The sequence below is a fragment of the Setaria italica genome, chromosome VII (assembly GCF_000263155.2).
Source record: "Setaria italica strain Yugu1 chromosome VII, Setaria_italica_v2.0, whole genome shotgun sequence".
NCBI lineage: Eukaryota > Viridiplantae > Streptophyta > Magnoliopsida > Poales > Poaceae > Setaria > Setaria italica.
In genome coordinates this window covers 16,600,993-16,621,197 of record NC_028456.1, presented here as the reverse complement: position 1 = coordinate 16,621,197, position 20,205 = coordinate 16,600,993, and the positions used below count along the sequence as shown (strand labels likewise).

At 41.7% G+C, this 20,205-nt stretch overlaps 1 protein-coding gene and 1 long non-coding RNA gene across 3 annotated transcripts; one reads left to right on the top strand and one right to left on the bottom strand.

The window, feature by feature from the left end:
• Positions 1 to 7,116: 7,116 nt before the first annotated feature.
• Positions 7,117 to 8,150, top strand: LOC111257891. The gene is made up of 2 exons (XR_002678493.1): positions 7,117 to 7,696; positions 7,789 to 8,150. It is a non-coding gene; the product is annotated as an uncharacterized LOC111257891 (long non-coding RNA).
• On the bottom strand, positions 7,805 to 9,679 carry LOC101778190 (short-chain dehydrogenase/reductase 2b). 2 transcript variants are annotated; one of them, XM_004975286.4, is made up of 5 exons: positions 9,598 to 9,679; positions 9,261 to 9,504; positions 9,110 to 9,181; positions 8,772 to 8,966; positions 7,805 to 8,666 (listed from the first exon to the last, which is right to left on the bottom strand). In XM_004975286.4, exons 1-5 carry the CDS (start codon positions 9,633 to 9,635, stop codon positions 8,286 to 8,288), a joined length of 930 nt encoding a protein of 309 aa, XP_004975343.1. In that variant the 5' UTR covers positions 9,636 to 9,679; the 3' UTR covers positions 7,805 to 8,285. The 2 variants fall into 2 exon arrangements, with proteins under 2 accessions (XP_004975343.1, XP_022683947.1); XM_022828212.1 differs by having other exon boundaries at positions 8,219 to 8,966.
• Positions 9,680 to 20,205: the final 10,526 nt, after the last annotated feature.

The following is a 20,205-nucleotide window of genomic DNA, read 5'->3' as shown; positions in this document are numbered from 1 at the left end:
GGTGATTGGTTATGGAACGAACTGTCACCGGTATTTTTCTTCCAACCCGCCGATCCCGACATGGGTGGGAAACCAAACTATGAACCTTTAGCTTTTAACTGTTTCACCGCACCGAATCTCTGAATAATAATCTGGAGGAATTTCTCTATCCTCGTCGATCCACGCCATTATGACAGCAACGTGGGCGAGCTGCTCTAGGCCATCGCATGATTATTTAAAGCTCCAATCTGATGATGGTGCGCACACACAACGTCAGGCATGTATTCTATGTACTCAATCAATTTCTGTTTTAATTTTTTTTCTATTATGTATTAGTGTTCATGCATGCCATCTGTTCGATGGAATGGCTACAGGCATCCAACTCTCATTTTTAAACTCACTTTGATTGGATTCCAACTTTTCACCAGTGTCTATACTTTCTTGCAAATCATATTTGTAATTTACAATGTTGAATTATTTAATCCAAAATGCACTTTGAAACTTTCTAATGTTAAAGTTTTGACAAGATGAATTTCTAATTGCTGCTACAATAATGATGCCTGAACAGGAGAAAGCAAGGTAACACTCTTCTATAAAAAAATGATTCATGCATTATTCAAATTATTACTCCCCAATTAGATAGCATTATCAGTATTTTAGATTCCTGTTATTGCCTTTGCCTTATGTTGCATATAACATATTGTTTGGTGTTAAAAATCGTGTCCTTGCATGAAAAAGGGAAATATTCTAAATTTTATCCCAAGGAATTTCAAGGTGAAACAATATTTGATGAGAATGGTTTCACAATATATAGAAGATGTAACACCAACATATACATTGTTAAAATTAGATGTATGTGGCCTCAGTTCAAAAACTTCATTTATTTATTTAAATTTTGGTAACTTGTAAGTTAAACAACTAATAGAATAATGCTTATGTGAGTACCTAAAATTTCTATTAGAATAAGGCTTGTGAGTACCTAAAATTTCTATTAGAATAAAGCTCATGTGAGTACCTAAAATTTTTGAAGTTGTACCAATTTGATACTTAAAGTTAGTATGATATATTACTGCATTGTGGATCATTATTTGCATGTTCTTGGCTTTGCAGCAAAGATGACACTAGCTCTAAATATTTAGAAGCAATGGATCCACAATAATGATTCTCTGCAACAAGCATGTTACTCTGCCAGGAAATGGTTTAGGAAACAGGGCTTTGTAGTTTTGTTCTTTTGAATAATGGAAAACTGTGTAATTTGCTGCTTCACTCAATTAATATGTTAAATACTACGGTAGTTTGTTTCATTTACAGTAGCTTGTCCTTTGCGCTCGTACAAGATTGGACAATTTTACAATAGTTTCTTCCTTTTCCAAAGATATAGAGCCGGAGCTCCATCCTTATGAGAAGACGAGAGCTGCAAGTATCTTGAAGAACTAGGGCATTTTGTCTTCCCTGGTTGCACGCCTCCTCTTAAGCATACTTTTCGAGGTTGAAAAATGTAAAAGAAAGGACACCAATAAAAAAGGGTGTGAAGATCCAGATCCTACTTATGACCCGTTACAGGAACAACCTGAATCTGACCAAGAGACATTTAAGGAGGTATCTGTTGTTGGCTAGCAAGTTTTATGTATCAGCTATGTAGGATTACTTCTCACTATCTTTCTTTATGCAATTTGTCCAAGCAGTTCAATAAAAACATACCTGTTAGCGGTGGAAGAGGTTTATCCAAGAGAATTCGAGCACCTGATGCCTCCGACAGTATAACTCCTAGACTGACAAGGAACAAGGAAAATGAATTGGCTTTAGCTGGGCATGTTTTGGATGGGATGACTCCAGATTCACAAGAATTGCTAGCCTAAGCCAAGCAACAGCCACACACATTGAGGACATCATCGACATGACGGCTGACAAAGGCAAGCTATTTTATCTCTTTTTCCCAAAGCAAAAATTTGGAACATCGCGATTAGCGACCAAATGATTATTGACACACTACACTTAGTTTCTATGATTATTGACACACTACACTTAGTTTCTGTATATGTTGCATCGCTCATAGTCCTGTGTACCACTAAAAGTCAATTACACAAGGTAGCAGCTGGCGGAGGGCCAACGTATAACCGCATCTAGGCAATCTGCGGCCATCGAGCGATTTTTGTTTGCTGTCCTGCTCCATGCATGCCTCCATGTGCTCGAGTTGGAGATCAGAGAGAGTATATAGCAGAGACTGCAGAGAACAAAGAGGGGGCGATGAACACGCTCGTGAGCAACTGGATAGGCACGAAGGTACAGGAATGCTGATGGAGTGGCCAGTGGGACCCACGTAGCTTTTTTGGCCCACCAGTTACGGTGACATGAATCTACTCCTTTGTTTTACGTTCTTTTACCAAACAGGCCTCTCACTCCATCCACAAATATAAGTATTCTAAGGTATTGACATGATCTTTCATCTGCAACTTTGATCAATGATATCTATAAAAATAAATTATTACAAATAGAAAGAATTATATATTATGATAGTTGTTTTTATATTGAATTATTAGCTGTCCTGCTCCATGCCTCCATGAACACGCTTGAGAGCAACTGGATAGGCACGCGAGGGACAGGGACGTCTCTCGTTGACAAGGTTGGACAGTTCACTTACCTCCTTTACTGGAACCAAGGGGCGCACACAACGTGTTAAGTTTTGTAGGGTCCATTCACCAACTAATAATGTGAAAATGTGAAAGCACAGAATAGTAAATGAGCTGAAATATCTATGCTTTTTTTTCAAAGTGATGCATTTGTGGTATTCTCAATTGAGCTTTCAAGATGAGGAACAATTTACTCTTGGACTAAAAGATTGCACCATTTAGATTATAGATAAAGAATCATAAAATCTTCCAAAGTTGGACCTCTACGTGTCGCCTAATCCCCACCATTTGTATGTGTTTGAGATTTGTGCTAGGGAGTTAGTGGAATTAAATTATGGTAGGTAAGGAAAATCAAAGCATGGATGGATATTTTGTACAAGTGCATGTGGGTTTGCATTTCCCGACGATCCACATTTGCATATATTCTTTTTGCGAGAATCCACATGCATATATTTAAAACCACACATTACAGTTAACTACCGAAAATAATTACAAGCAATGTCACCATGTCGGTTTGCCCAACAGTAATCAACTTCAACTCAATAGCTATATATCTTTACTCAACAAATCTTACCTTGTTAACACATTAGCAATTAGCCTTCAGAATGCATAGTTCTTATACATGGAACTGCAAGCATTATTTGGTTCTTACACATGCCCTTGTCTCATCTTGTGCACGTTCTTGTTCGGGCTCTTGTTACACAATGTCAAAGTGTATGCTTCGGTACTTAATTTTCTTCAGGTCATAAACCAACAAAAGTAAATTGCATTGGCGCTATGCACTATGCCTGCTTTGCCGCCTAAGGAAGATCATTATCGTGTGAACATCCCAATCTCCAGGTCCTAGGCTTGAACATAACCTGCGACCCCTTCAAAAATCAATAGACAATCATTGTCCTTTGTCGTGGGTTAAGGAATTCGAGTCTACTCAATGTGTTCTCTCAACGATAAAGCATTTTTAGTGTGGTTGTACAATTTCCCCCTCAAACAGAACAACATACGCGCTACAAACAATATTCTTGATGACTTGAGGTATGCCCAGCACAAGGCGCACGGCTTACGCTCTGGTAATCTTGCTCACCTCTTCGTGGCTATGCTCTGTCAGATGATTGGTTCCAGAGATTAATCATTGACCAACACATGCTGGTGGGGCTCCATTAGCCAAGTGACTGATACTAGCCCTGGACAATGAGACCGCCATATCTTGCCGTAATGTATCTGCACATAGTTCCTCGTCAAAGCGACAAAGCGATATGGCACATAGAAAAACAAATAAAATATGTAGACATCTTTTTAGTACAAAATATTCAGAAGTTATCAGAAGTTTTCACAGAGAATACCAGACCAAGCAACCATGCTACTGCTGGAATTCCCAGTTAAGTGTAAAACATTTTCCTTAACACTCATGCTCTGAACATGGATATGCTATATGTCTGGTACTCATTGCCACGTACCTTGCAGCGACAAAAGCAATTCCTAGTGCCTCCCTTTCCAAAGCGCGTAGAGCAATTCATACCACCATCCATGTCACACTCTTCAAATTTCTTTGGACCAACTTAGCTTATTGGTTATCACACCCGATTTTAAATGCTAGGATCAAGTTTCATATTTATAGTGACATCATCAGTGAATAACAGTAACAATATCACGTAAAGGAATATAAATAATGACTTACGAGTCTATGAGAGATATACAAAAAAGAAGGCTCCAAACTTCACAGGTAATCGACCGGGGGTTGCGTACGCCTAGAACTCAGCACCATTTTCACAACAACTTTATAGTAACTTCTTCTTCTGAGCAACGTTGGTTATAGCAAGGGTGAGCACATGTCCTACTCAGCAAGTATGGGGAACATATGAATGGAAGGCATAAACAAGGAAATGCTAACTAGTTGACTGCATTAGGTATTTTTAGTTGGTCAAATTTTATTTGCACGTGATTACTAAAGTATAAGTATTTACCAACCCAAAATTAAGCATAAACATAGGCTATAAGCATATGGCACAACCACAACCATGATTTAAGTCCATCTTCAGGTTCATTTATCATGTGAGGGTCCAGGCCGCTCTTGACCTTGAGCACGGCTGATATATCAGTTTTACACTCTGCAGAGGTTGAGCATCTTTACCCACAAGTCGCATAAAAGTTCAGAAGAACTTTAGACCCAACCATGCTGTGCTAATCAGGCACTCATCACACTACCGAGGTATGATTGCATAGGGACACTACGAGACCTTTACAAAGATTCCCTAGTAGTAAGGATAGCTCGCTAAGATTTCATGATCAGCACAATGCATAAACCTCTCTCAAACTGTGAAGTTACCATAGAGCAGATCAGTTCGAGGGTCGGGCTATACAACAACTATTGTCACCCCCTCTTGCCCTTTTCAGGTAAAGCTACCACAAACTAGAGTTTCTAATTAATTAGCTAAGACCAGAGCCATATAGTTCTTGTGGTTGTACTATTTTCCTGAGTAGTTCTCTATGTCCCAATTCAGTATGGTGATCTTGTATTAATGGAATGTATAGCATAAGTAAAACAAGTTTAATCATCGAGTTCATTAATACCACCATAACCCGAGGTATTGCAACTAAGCATATCTACCCAACAAAAAGGTAAAACCCAGGTTGACAAGGAATGATCATAAAAATTAGGTAAACCTTAATAGGACCCATCAATATTAAATGCAGAGTAATGCAAAAGTGATTAAATAAAGTTATTGGGATAAAAGCACGAGGACACACTTGCCTTTCTTCAAAGATACAGCTGCTCAGATTATCTTCAGCTCTTGTTCTTCAAAGCTCTCAAACAACGTAAGTAATAAAGAAAATAATGTAAAGATATTTTAGAGAAACATCCTTAGCAAGTTATATTTATATATGAAAAGACGATGTAGAACTTAGTCAAATTTTATTTATAAACATTCAAGTACAATTATGCAAATTAAACATTTAATTAATTTGAAAATAAAGTATATGTAAACATCTAAGGGCATAACTTTATGATTCGGGTTGAACTAATCAAATATAATTCAAAAACACATTTATATTTATATTAGTCAAATTAACATTTAATTATGAAAACCTGAGATATAACTCATGTAGCTTTTGTTTATAAAACAAATTGAATAAAAATTAATCATATTAAGTTTACTTATGAACAACCGTGGTGTAGCACTTAATTAGATTTTTATAATAAAAACTAGTTCAATAGGTATTAATCAAATTAACACTTACTAGCAAATGTGCCCGTGCGTTGCTACGGGTAAAGTTGATATTTGATATTATACACTGTATATAATGTGTGTATGACTAAATGTGATTTTTTTTCCAAAAAATTATGACGATCCTGTATGTGTATTTTAATGCCATATTTTGGATAGTTAAAAGAGTAATAGTAGTAACTGTAGTTGAATTTTAAATAATAATATTGCAATTGGGGTTGCCAATTGTTGTTACGTAGTCCAAAATTGCAATTTGAAATATGAAAAAAAAGGTTCACGGAAAAAAAACGCACTCCTAGTTTCTTCATCGAAATATAATTTAAACATCAAAACAAATATTTCAAGTAATGGCAGAGGTCAAGCAATCACATGCACATCATCCATTCATAGCACATCTTATGCTCTCATACAGTTATATGTGACAATTCATCATGTCTCATTAGTATGAGATGGAGTCTATGAAACATCGATTCGATCCTTTGCAACAAAGATGTTGACTAACATAATAAATTCAATGGCTTCATTATTTTCTTTTTATCACTGATTATTATTTTCATTTTGTCATTTTCTTTATATAACAAGATAATTTGCTGTATTGTATTTTTGGGTGCCATGAGATACGACCATGTATTCTTTAGACTGGATGTGCGCTTCTTTCTGATGCATGAAATATGATATTACTAAATCCATCCCCTTGTTGTTGTATCATTTTACTCCCCTCGTCTATCCATTTTATCTGCTTAACTCCCTTAATAAAGTTTTGACTCACTTTACTTCTCCGAAGTATTTCATTTGGTACAATCTATCCCCTAATTAGATTTCTCTTTTTTATTTCTCCATGTATGAGTTGAATTTTCGTGTATGAGTTGAATTTTGATTTCAAATTTTGTAAGCATATACAAAACATGATACCTTATGTTAGAAAATTATACTAAATTTTTTTATGGTTATTTTCATAGGTTAGGAATATTTAATATGAAATTGATCCTAGAGATACAAAATTGTACAAAAAGTAATCATGAAAAAAATCTAATATATTTTTCCAACATAGAGTATCATGTTATAAGTCAACTGATAAAATATGAAATTAAAATTTAATTTGTAAGTGAAGAAATAAAAAAGAGAAATCTAATTAGGGGGTATATTGGATCAAATGAAATAGTTTAAGGCCGCACAGTGAGTCTAAATTTTTCTTAGGGGGTTAAGTACACAAAGGGGTAGCGTGGGGAGTAAAATGAACTTTTTCCGACCACCTCTCACGTCCGCTCAACATTATCCTCTCACATGTATCCTTTACATCACTCGATCTCTCTATCCTCTCGAACTCAATTACTCAAAGAGCCTGGCACTCCGGTCTCGATTTGACAGAGCCACCTCGGCAGCACACGCTGGAGGCTGCTCACGCCTGGCAGTCTGGCACCAGCGACCGCTTGTGAGGCCTTCCAGTCTTCCACGGTGGTGCGCTGGGGAGCACGAGGTGGCTTGCGAGGGCGCAGGCACACAGCGGAGCGCGAGCCCGTCCATGGCTCGCTGCTCTTCCTCGCCGCCTCGCCCGCGTTTGCCGGAGTGGAGGTGCATCGCTGTCTTCCGGCGGTATGCTTGGTACCCTTCTCCCCCTCGATTGGCTGCTGCTGGTGCCAGGCGTGTCCAATCGCCACCGTCAATGTAATGTGGACGGTGAGGGGTGCGCGGGATAGGAGGTGCGACAGCGGAGGGAAGCAGGGAGGGGCGGGCGCTGTGCACCAGGCACACGCGGTTCATGCTCTCAGCTCATCACCGATGGACTCCTCGCCGTGGGACTTCAACTGCCTCGACCTCCTAGTCATCGCTGGGCTATCCTCGCTGCGGAACCTCAACCTCAACGTAAGCGCATCTAGCACATCGTAATCTCACATTACTTGCCGATTTCCGGCGTGTCTCGCTTGACCTTTATGTGCGTGGATTGATGCGGGCAGCGACGGCAGCGGCAACGACGAGCGTTGAGGCCGAGGGCTTCTATATTCTTGCAGGGGCACGGCAGCCCAGGAGCCCACCGCGCGCACGTGGCACGCCAGAGAAAGGAAACGGTGTCGCCAATCCTGGTCTCCGGAGGCGAAGCGGATTAGGAGAACGACGTGATTCGACGGGCTGGCAAGAGATGGAGGACAGGCGGACGTCGGATCAGGAACAGACGAAAAAAATTGGCAGAGACACTGCTTGCTTTAATAATAGGTATAGATATAGATATAGATATAGAATTATGGAACGACAGTCCAACCATAAATACCACATGTACCTCACTAATTGAATTATGCAAAGCCGGCGGCTCTTTTATTTATTGGCAATTATCTCACACTAGCTAGCGAGTCAAGTATTATTGGGAACCTCAACCTCAAATCATGTTGCACGGAGCTAGTACATGCATCATATAGGATAGTGTTGGCCATGGCCCCGTGCCCGGCCCGTATCACACTCACACAAATGGCGCCTCATGGCCGACGGCGAAGTACTTGCCAGTCGGCCCGCCGGCGGGGAGCAGCGCCACCTTCACCACGTTCCTCGCGCCTTCCTCTGGCGTCAGGAGGCCGGCGAGCTTGTTCATGTCTGTCTTCACGAAGCCTGGGTGCGCGCAGTTGACGCGCAGATCGAGGTGCCTCCTCGCCAGGATCCGCGTGTAGGCGTTCACGGCCGCCTTGGCCACCTTGTACGCCGAGAAGGCCACCGGCCACCCGTTCGCCTCCGCCGCGCCGGCCGTGAAGTCCTTCATGAACGCGTCCAGCACCTCGTCCAGCCTCTCCTCGGTGAGCGTGTCGACGTCGTTCAGCTCATGCTTGAGCTCCTCGCTGACGAAGTACTGCATCGACAGACGCCAAGAAGTTTTCAGTTTCCACGCTACGTGGGCTGTTAATATAAGGACTGGCACTGGATTGAGAAACTGTGTTGGGAAGAAGTACTTAACCCTCAGCTGGCCGATCACGGAGGAGACGTTGACAATTCTGCCATCGGCGGAGGCTTGCAGCAGGGGAAGTAAGGCTTCGGTCCCTTGCTTGGTGCCGTAGTAATTCGTCTGCAGTGTCTCCTTCGCAGAGTTGTGAGTCTCCCGGGTGTTTCGCCGCATCCATTCTGACATCTGGCCTTCATCCATGCCAGCAAACTGTTGCACGATCGGCACACCAATTCAACAACAAATAATCTTATTCAGTTTAGCACTCGCCAAAAAAAAATCTTATTCAGCTTAGCAAAAGATTGACAAGAGTTGAACGACAGTGTTTGGCTGTGCATGCAGATCGTGCTCACCGGATCCTCGCCGGTTGAAGGATAAACAAGATCTTGGACGTACTCAGCACCACCAACGGCGGCGTTATTCACCTGTACAAATTAATGAAGGCGTTAAGCAGCTTTGTGTTGAGAAGGTAGCTCAGAACTTTAGACACGATTATTGACTTGCCAGGATGTCTAGCTTCCCAAAACTGGCCTTCAAGAAGTCAGCCAACCGAGCGATGCTGAGAGCATCGGTGACCTCCAGCTGGTGGAAGATGACATCGGAATGCCCTGCTTCTCTGAGCTTCTCGACGGCGGCTGCGCCCCTCGTCTCGTCCCTGGCTGTTAAGACGACGGCGACGCCGTTGCCGGCCAGCTGCCGGCACACCTCAAGCCCGATCCCTTTGTTCCCGCCCGTCACCACAGCAATCCTGTCACCGCAACTCGATCATTACATTATCCTTGTAAAATGATACCATACTAGTTGCAAGGAACGAAGCATGGAATGGAAACACATCACACACCTTTTGTTCCGCCAATCGGAAAGTGCGCCGCCTTCCATGAGCAGCTAGTACAAGCTCAAGCGAAAGGACCTCCAAGTGTGCCTCGCACAGAGTACAGATGTATATAGTGTATAAGACACCTTATACTCCCTTCGTCCGTTTTGGAATATTTGACACCTTATTTATTTATTTTTTAAAAAAATTGACAAACGTTAACGATATTTATCCAATCAATTCGTTAAGTATATTAAAATGAGTACCACTTGCAAGATATATCATCATAGTTACTTTATGAGCGCATTACATGTTTGATACTTTTTTTCTCTTTTAAATTTAATGAGCGGTATTTATTCAGTTAATTGGTTAAGTATATTGAAATAAGTACCACTTGCACGATTTATTATCATAATTACTTTATGCGTGCATTGCATGTTTATTTATTTGCATAACTATTATAAAAACAAGTAGTCAAATAAGTAAACAAGTAAATATAAAAAATATATATAAGAACGGAGGGAGCACTTGGTTGAGTAAAATAACGATTATGCTCCGACGCCCAATATTGGACTAGACTTTACAGGTATGTGCCCGTGCGTTGCTAAGGGTGACAAAATTATGTGCAGAAAAATTCCAAAATTCATACGATCAAGCCAAAGATTTATAATAAACACGTCTCGTGAGGGCAAGATTTGTATGGGCATTTTCCTTTACTTGATCAAGAGGTTTTGTTACACAAAAGCAATTGGCACAAAAGCTTATTTCCTTTTCAGTTTCATATTTTCTCTCCAGAATAAGAAATCCCATTCTAGGAAAAAATGAAAATGGTACAGGATATATAGCCTTTAAGAGTGCTTCTGCTCTTTGATATCTCCAAGATTGAACTTCCTAACAAATCTGTTCACCTGGAATTCTTCATGGGTGATTGCTAACCAATCAGGGAAATCAAAATAAATCAGTTCTTTCCTGTAAAAGCAATAAATAAGTGCTATAATAAATCAGTTCTTCCTTGTAAACGATACAAAAGCTTAGAGTACTAGAGATTTTATTCTCCCAGCCTGGTGGTTGCTGGTGAATTGTGATCGCCTGGTTCACCAATTGTTGATGGGGTTTTGGTCCTTGCCCAACCATTGAATTAAAAAATAAATATTGGAATGGAGAATCGGCTATTCCGATACTATTTCTAGTGGCTTAGACACCTTATACTTTCTTTGTCCGTTTTGGAATATTTGACACCTTTTTTAAATTTTTTTCTTAAAATTTGACAAACGGTATTTATTCAATTAATTGGTTCAGTATATTAAAATAAGTACCACTTGCAAGATATATATCATACTTACTTTATGTGTGCAGTACGTGTTTGTCACCTTTATTCTCTTAAAATTTGACGAGCGGTATTTATTTAATTAATTGGTTAAGTATATTGAAATAAGTACCACTAGCAAGATTTATTATCAGAATTACTTTACACGTGCATTGCATGTTTATCTATTTGCATAACAATTAAAAAACGAATAGTCAACTAAATAAAAAGGTAAACATCAAACAGATATATAAGAATTGAGGGGGCACTTGGTTGAGTAAAATAAAGATTATACTCCAACGCTCAGTACTGGACTGGAGATTTTATTCTCCCAGCCTGGTGGTTGCTGGTGAATTGTTGATCACCTGGTGCACCCATTGTTGGTGGGGTTTCGGTCCTTCGTCCACGCACCCCAACCGTTGAATAAAAAAAACAAACATTTTAATGGAGAATCGTCCATTCCAATACTACGGAGTATTCCTAGTTGAGCATTTGGTAGCTTTTGTTGCCTACTAATCATTGTACCTGGTTCTAATTGAGAACTTGTTTTTAACATATGTACAGTTTGTTTTGATCATGTTCTTCTAGGGCTCATTTTCCATAATTAATGCGCATTTCTCTCTAGCACATCCCACAAGTAATGCAAGTAATTAAACCATGCTGACAAATTAAACAATCCCATAAAACAGCAAGACAGCCATGATGATGGAGAAGCAACCTGGAGGCCGTATGTTACACCTAAGCTAGAATGCTATTGCTACAGATCCAGTGAAAATAAAACAATTTCAAGCCCACTGGCAATCTATGCCGATCAGTTTACCCAATGCCCCTCATTCCGAGCAACTAGAGCACCCAAACAAGTTCACTCTTGGTACTCGTTCCTGTCCTCGGCTCATTCTTCCTCCATTTTATTGTTTTATATTCCTGGGTCACCTTTGTATATAGAATCAATCCAAAGGCAATGTGCACTTGATGGTTAAGTTTCACATGGGGGACCAATGTGAATCTTTTAATGCAAGGAGCAAGATTAATAATACCCTTTGCCGAAGGACAAGATATTAATAATACACTGCCTTGCATGTTTATCTATTTACAAAAATATTTATGGAAAATTAAGTAGTCTAATAAATTTAAGAAGTTGACTGTAACAGTCCATCGCAGAATGCTTATGGTACGAGTGCCATGGGCACTGCTTCTTTAGGAGCTCGCTGACAGTATTGTCTTGATTCCTGCCGCCTTTATTGGATGACTGTGACATTGCCGCGATAGTATTGTCTGGCTTCCTCTTGCGATCTGACCTCCCGAGTAGTTATTTGGGTTATCATTATTTTGATTGTTGTTGTTCTAGCCTTTGTTTTGATGGGACTTGAATCACACGATCTCCTTGTCTTCTTCATCTACCCACGCCTGTATCATGATCTTAAGTGATTTGACATCTTTGGGGCATCTCCTTCCAAAATCTTGGAACATCCGGCGGTCATAGAGACCGTTCTGGAAGCAATCTATGGCGTTGCGCTCCCTAATGTCCACGATTGTGGCCTTCTTGTCGAAGAAACGATGTAGGTAACTGCACTGGGTCTCACCTTGTTGTTATTTGAATTGAGACAAGTCAATCATGTTGCCAGGACGTTGCATTGCCCCTGCGAAGTTGTTGGTGAACACCACCTTGAGATCCTTCCACGTGTTGATGGAGTTCTTGTCTAGTGACTCGAGCCATGTGAGTGGCGCTGCCTCCATGCAGATGGGGAAGTAGATGACCTTGGTGTCATCATTCCCTCTTGCTGCTTGTACTTATAGTGAGTAGAACCGCAGCCATTGGACTGGGTCCTGCTTGCTATCATACTTGGTGACCACGAGGTTTGAATTTCTCGAGTAGAACTGTCCTCCTCTGGGTTGGGCCCACGGTGGCCACGGCTTCCCGAGGGTCCTGCTCGACTACCCTCTGCTCCGGCTTGGCTTAGTCTGGCGCCTTTGATTTGACTTGGTCTAGATGGAGTGCGCCTATGACTACTGCCATGCTGGGATGGGGTGTGTGGAACTGAATGTATTGGATTTTGCTAATCGAGTTGTTCGTACGCGCGCTCTGCCAGTTCAACCAGTTGCCTAGTGTACTCATCCTGCAGCATTGTGTGAGTAATAAGATCAATGAACACGATGGTGGCAAGAGGAGTACAATTTTGACACGATTGAACTGCTTCCAATGCATGGTCTAGGTTCATAATTGGCAGGTTTACTGCAAGGCGGTGGTGATGCTCCGCTCTTGTGGTGTTTCTTGCTCTTCGTCGAGTTCTTTGAGCTTCAGTTTCTTCTCTGACAATGTTAGCGGTGAGCTCATCCTATTAGACATTATCTGGGTGACGTTCAAGCCATGGATTTCTCTCTGGTTGCTCTTCGTCTTCGCCTTCTTGTGCAGCAATGAGAGCGAATAGTTCTCATTCCGAAGAATAGCTTCCTGAACTTGACGTGATGACCTCCGTAGAGCCGCCTTCTTCATAGATGGGCGATAGAGGAGTTCCCTCCTGGTACGGGAGAGTGTCAAGATAGGCGATGAGGCGTGAGTTGTCGTTCTTGGCTAGAACGGATGGCTTCATGTTGGGCCAATAGATAAATCTACCTTATGGAGTCGATGTGATTACCAGACCTTATTGCAGACCTGATAAAGGGGTCTCCTCATCCGGGTCCGAGTAGTAGTCGGGGTCCTCGATCATATCCGTGTCGGATTCTGATCTGGACATGGTAGTTTGGTAAATAGCACCCGTGTTTCAGAGTTCGAATGGGAATCGACTTGGGTCATAGTCCGATTTGCACGATGGCTTAAGCGCCGGCTCGTGAAAACCAGTCCGACTAGTGGGAGAAGTCGAGTTGTACTCGGACTCGTCCCCCCAGCCTCTAACTAAGTTAGAAATTAAAAATTCACCGAATTTCTCAACAAGATCCTGCTTAACGCGTGGAGCTTCATGGCATGCTGCTTCATCTCCGGGGCCGATGCAAAGTGGCTATGGAAGTTTCCAGCACCGTCTACGATGAAACCCAGGAGCCGAAGATGAACATCGTGCCCGCTTCGTACGTGACGGTTGGCTTGATGATAACTTGGGCCATCGAGTTCGCCAGTGGATTCTCAGCTAGATCCCCTACCTGGCGCACCAGCTTTCAGTGTTTAGACCTGGTAACCTACCGAGGGGGGTGCCCGAGGTAGTGTTTAGTACGTGGAGCTCGCTGGGATTAGGAACTCGAAAGTGAACTCGAACATACAATTTAGACAGGTTCGGACCGCTAGATTGTGTAATACCCTATGTCATGTGTGTTGGTTGGATTCAATTGCTTTGGAGGGGGATCCCTACCTCACCTTGCCAGGGGTAGGATTACATGTTGGTTGTTTACAAGAATACTAGTCGGATTCGACTAGAAGAGTTCTACTCTTATTGCTACAAGTAGTTTCCTAATCCTCGACTAGTTCCTGTCTTGCCACGTAGACTACGCGCCGTCCTGCACCGTAGTCTCCATGTGTGACACGTCCATGTGTGACAGGTCTCAGTGTCCAAACCTGTATCTAGGACTGTCAAAACCTTCTGGTGGGCACATAGATCTATGTACGATAATGGCCTCGTACTACATATTATTGTACTAGGTACCTCTGGAGTGATATAAGTGGCAATCATCATTTTTTGAGCACAGAATATGATCCTACTTTGTATGGGAATTAGGAATTTTATCTGATCAAGAACTTGTTTGTGGCATATGTACAGTTCGCTACGATCATGGTTTCTTGGGGCTCATTTTTTACGTAACAAAATGCACGGACGTTATTTCGTTCTAGCAAAGTAGGTAGAACATGACAACAAACAATCCCATAAAAGATTCATGGATACGTACGACCTGGAAGCCATATGCTCACTTCAGCATCTTTTTCCATATATATAGTGAAGATGCTACCTAGAGGACGTATGCTACACTAAAGCTAGAATGCTATCGCTACAGTCCCAGTGAGAAATAAATGCTGATCAAGTGGAATCAGCATCAGGGGGCGCTAGTTTGCCTAGATGCAACTGAAAGAGTTCCCAATGCCCCTCGTTCCGACCAACTAGCTAGAGCAACCAAACAAGTTCACTCTTATACCCATTCTCACCCTCATCTCGTTATTTTATTTTTTTGGTTGTCTCTGTTATATAGAAGCAGCCAGAGCCAATATATGTGCTGGTGGTTAAGTTACACATTAGTTATTCACCAACCTAATGTGAATCTCTTAAAATCAAGGAGCAACATAAATATCATCAACTGATATATACATATATAGTTCTTTATGAAAGATTAGAGCATCTATGGTTTGAATTATTTCAAATAAGAAATATTCTATTACTTAATCATCACCTGAAGGCATTGTTTCTTAAAAGATACAGTTCTTCGTGTCAGTTTTTTTTTCTCTATCAGGGTATTATTAGTATTTCGTACATGGTCATGAGCAAAACATTTGCAGTAACATCTAGAGACAACTAAAAATCAAGGCACTATGATGTTTTTGGTATATTGTTGAAAATTGCATCAATGATTAAATCAAGTAAAACATGTTTGATCCCTATACAAGAAAAACACTTGGATAAAGTTCATGATTCTTTCATAATCGAATTTTTGTATCAAGGACATCCATTCAATAAGTATATTTTCGCTCAAGATCCTACTACATGATGAGCAACATGCCTAATATTTTATGGTGAAAACACGCAGTGCAAGTAAAGTGTCAGGCTGAATATCCAGTAAGGCTGACATTCATATGTTGATCAAGAATCAGATCTGTGTCCACGACCTTCTTGTTGGAATTAAGTCTAGCCACACAATTGAGAGGTTTCACAAGCATGTATTGCAGAGCTCCTGCCCCTACGCCCTCCTTTTCAATAATAATCTCTGCCCATATTCTTGTTCCCAGCTGCCAGTAAACTTGCAATAGTTGTGCTTCCCTTAGGCCCTATTCAGCATAGCTCCAATTCTAGGTGGAGCTGCTCCACTCCAGAACTCCAGGTGGAGCCAGCTCTAGGTGGAGTTGGAGCTGTTTGATGGAGCTAGGTGTTTGGCTGGGAGGGTATCCCCAGCTCTAGAAAAGAGGAGTTTGAGGGTAGATTGCCATTCTTGCCCCTGGTTCAAATTAATACACTGTTCTTTAGACAAAATGAACAACTTGAACTACTTCTCACAAATATGAAATGAAAATACATGCAGTAAAGTCCATAATAATAATAAATTATATGTCATTTGCCTAGAACCAAAATTACGAAATAAGTTCATAGTTCCAAAATAAGGTCGTTACAATAATCATTGCACTAGTTCCATGCTAGGGTGACGGATGTAGCCATACTATCATGAAAGGTGTCCATGGTCACAAAGCTTGATTCCGAAGTTGATCCATCAGAGGCAAGTTGAGACATGGCATACTTGTTGTACCTTTTCGGAATAGTAGGCATGTAGGTAGGATCTCTATCAAAATTAGCAAAGTCCACATCAACACTAGCATGTTCACGTATGAAATTGTGTAGGACCATGGTAGAAGCAACAATCTTCTTTTGTGTGACCATTGAATAACCGGGCATCTTGTAAAGGATTTGCTATTTCATTTTTAATACTCCAAATGAGCGCTCAATAACATTACGAACAGATGAGGGTATATAATTGAACTTCTCTTTTGGAGTATTTGGTTCCATACCTCGATGCCACTCGGGTAAGTGGTATCTTTCACCCTTGTATGGAGCTAGGTACCCCAAACGATTAGGATAGCCCACATCTACAACATAGTACTTGCCTACACATATGTACAACAAGATAAGTTTGTGCATACAAATATGAACAAGAATATAAGGAAAAAATTGTACCTTGAGGAGGATGTGGGAAGACATCTACATCTGCTTCCAATGCATAATTCAATACACTTGTGTCATGCAAAGAACCCGGTTGACCTGCAGCCACATAGGTGAAGCGCATATCAAAATCACAAACGACAAGCACATTTTGAGTTGCAATTCTAGTCTTACCAATATATCTCACTTATTCTTCAGGTGATAAAGACACACGAATATGGGTTCCATCAAGTGCACCAATGCAATCCTTAAAGTGTGGATATGCTCTCTTGTCATTCCTAATCCTCTTGTGCACATTGCAAAAATTAGGATCTGTTGGTCTCAAGAAATGTTGTGCCATGGCAACCACACAATCTAGAACTTCATGAAATTTTCTACTAATGGTTTCACCTGAGTATTTGAACTTATTTTGTCCTCTTCTATTTGACTCACATCCACCACATGTGAATAGAAAAATTGTAAGCATTTCATATGTATTCATGTGTTCGGATGGTTTTAATCCGTACCTCTCAACCAACACATCATGAAGGTCATGAAAAATAACCTCATTCTTCCGAAGCATTTGATGACACTCTTTTGGAGCGTTTATCGTCTCCATCAACCATCCCATTACACTTGGTTGTGAAAACATAAACCTCGGCAGTGCCTTGTCCATATACAAGTCAACATAACTTTGGCAGGTGGAGGAGAAATACTAATATCCTCCTCTTGTGTTTCAGGAATGAAAGCATCATCTTGAGGCTCAAAATTGGTTGCCTCGTCTTGTGTCTCTTCAACATTTTCTGTTGCTTCAACATTCACAACATGAGGAGACCAATGATCAATACCAATAGTAGTTGTCAGCAAAACACTTGGTTAATTCATCTTCATTCTCAAGGCCGTTCTTTTTAAACATTCCACAACTTGGAATGTATTGAAATAAGCAAAATAACACATATTATTATAAGTATTACCAACAAAGGTGACATATGCAAAACAAATATATCAGAAACTTTGAACCAACTTACAACTCTAGCTTTTTTCCACCATTCATCATCCATAGAAATAGTCTTCTTTATAGGGTCCCAACCAGTCCCTGTTTGCCTCATCATTAGTTTCTTCCATGCCTTGAAATTTTCCTTCAACTTGTCCCATTTGTTGTTGATCTTACCCTTGGTAGCCACATTTCCAGATCTATCTTTGAACCCTTTCTCAACCTCAGCATAACCAAGTGCATTCAAGTGTGTGTTTAGCTGATTTCGTTTTCTAACATGTTCGACAAACAACATACACAACACCCGAGTGTTCTCCGAGTTCCAATCAATTCTAGGCATCTATCCAACTCACAAATTTCATATTAGAAGGCATTAATCTACTTCACTGAAATGGTACTTTCCATATTTTCTAATACAGACAACAAATAGAATCAATTTTGCATGTACTCTACTGTAATTTAGGATTATAACAACAAATCAAACCAATTTTGATTATGAAATGAACTAGGCATTCAAAACAAATCAATTTTTGAGATTAAAACTAAAAAAAACAAAAAAAACACCTTGTTTTGCTCCTATTGACGGGGGTGGACAGCGGCGGGGGTCGGTGGCTGGCAGTGGGGATCGACGGCCGGCGGGGGTCAGGCAGCCAGCAGAAGAGGCAGCATGTGGGGGAGAGGGGGACTAGACGGAAGGAGGGCAGCCGGGGGTGGACGATGAAGGCCGGCGGTGGAGGTGGATGCACTTGTAGAAAACTCACCTTCCATCCACCCCCTTTTGTCCCAATTTAAATTTGGTCCGTGACCAATCGAGACTAAAACTCAGCCACTGGTAGGGGCTCACCAATTGGGACTAAAGAACCCCTTTAGTCCTGGTTGTAAAAGACAGTGGTCTGGAGGGACCTTTTGTCCTGCTTGGAAACACCAACGGGGACTAAAGGGGATTAGTCCCGGTTGGGGTTTCCAACAGGGACAAAACCATCCCTACCCTCATTTTTCGTGCGCCCTCTCCACCTCCTCTCTCTCTCTCTCACGCGCGCTTCTCTCACTCCAACACTCCCACTAGCCTTATCTCCTTCCCCCGGCCTCCCACTCTCCTTCCTTCTTTCTCTCTCCGAGCCCTTCCCCTCCCACACTCCCGTCGCCACCCCCTCCACTCCCTACCGGCGTCGCCGCCCCCTCCCCCTCCCCCCGGTGCCGCCCCCCCTTTTGCTCAACCAATCGGGATGTTCGCCGCCTCCATGAGTGACTAGCAGAAGCTCAAATTGTAGGAGCTATAAGAGAGTAGATGCCTCCCATAGAGCCCAGGTAGACAGTTCAGTCAAACACCATATACTTTGTTCTTCGATCTTAAATATTTGACATCATTAGCTTCTTGCTCAAATTTTAAATAATCAATGTTAGAACCAATGGTGGTCACCCTTGGATGATGAGTGATTGATAACGTTGTGTAGTTTGATGTTGCTCTTGACTTGTGATGTGCAGGTGAAGGACGCGTTGTGGCGGCTGATGGCGTGCGGTGAAGGTCAAGCGAAAGGTTCATGCCGATGGTCCAAGGGCGGTGAAGGATGAACATGAGTAGGCTTGGACCGATGGACCTGAGGAGTCCAGGCGGAGTCATGGGCGGTCCACATGGTGCACGAAAGAGTGAGAGAACATGACGGATGGAGACGACGTCGGTCGAGTCGAGTGGGAGGCATGGTGTTGGACAGACACGCGTCGATATCGAGGAGGTCGCGTGGTGGCCAAGTGGAGATTGACGGTTTGGGTGGTTTGGGCCTCAAAACCACCACGCAGGCAGGTTTCCCGGTTTAGGCCTCAAAACCGGGGGCGAGCCCGGTGCGGTCGGAGCTTCGAGAAGGAGGGCACGTGGTATCATCACGAAGCTTGCGTCGAGGCGAAGCAAAGTCGTGAAAGTGGGGTGTCCGTCCGATGCGCTGATAAAAATCTGGACCAAAATGTCCCTGCTTGGGTGGTTATCTTAGTTATAGCTGTAGTGGTAGTTTCGTCATCTTCCATGGACTATATATATGGGTGGATGGCTGGTTGGTTCAGCACCCTTGAGGAAACCCTAATTCATTTGTTTAGAGGCTAGCCAAGTGGTTAGAGAGAGAGCGAAGAGAGGGAGATGAGAGGGTGATTCCTCTTTTCTCTTGATTTCTTCATCATAGTGGGTGGATGAAGGGAGGAGGCTAGTCCTCATCTTGTAAAGATGTTGTCCTTGTGATTTAGTCGAGTTTGTGGTTCAAATCCGTGGCTAAATCTTTTGTTTCTTTCGTTTTTCTTTTTCAGTATTTTTGGAGCTATTTCGGGGATTTTTTGTTCTTTGAGTTTGATCGAGTTTTAGATTTTTTGAACTTCCTCACGAAGGCTGTTTTTTGTACTGCGGAATATTCCGAAGAATATTCAGGAAATTTCCATAGGTGCGGAATTTTCCGAAAAATTCCGTAGGTGCGGAATATTCCAAAAATTCCGTAGGTACGGATTCTCCGAAGGTCTGTGCGGATTCTCCG

Bases quoted from the DNA above. Each gene is read 5' to 3' on its own strand.
- LOC101778190 (XM_022828212.1), bottom strand. From the start codon at position 9,635: ATGGAAGGCGGCGCACTTTCCGATTGGCGGAACAAAAG. The intron at 9,505-9,597 runs GTGTGTGATGTG...TTGCGGTGACAG, and splicing joins TCCGATTGGCGGAACAAAAG to GATTGCTGTGGTGACGGGCG. The intron at 9,182-9,260 runs GCAAGTCAATAA...TAATTTGTACAG, and splicing joins TTGGGAAGCTAGACATCCTG to GTGAATAACGCCGCCGTTGG.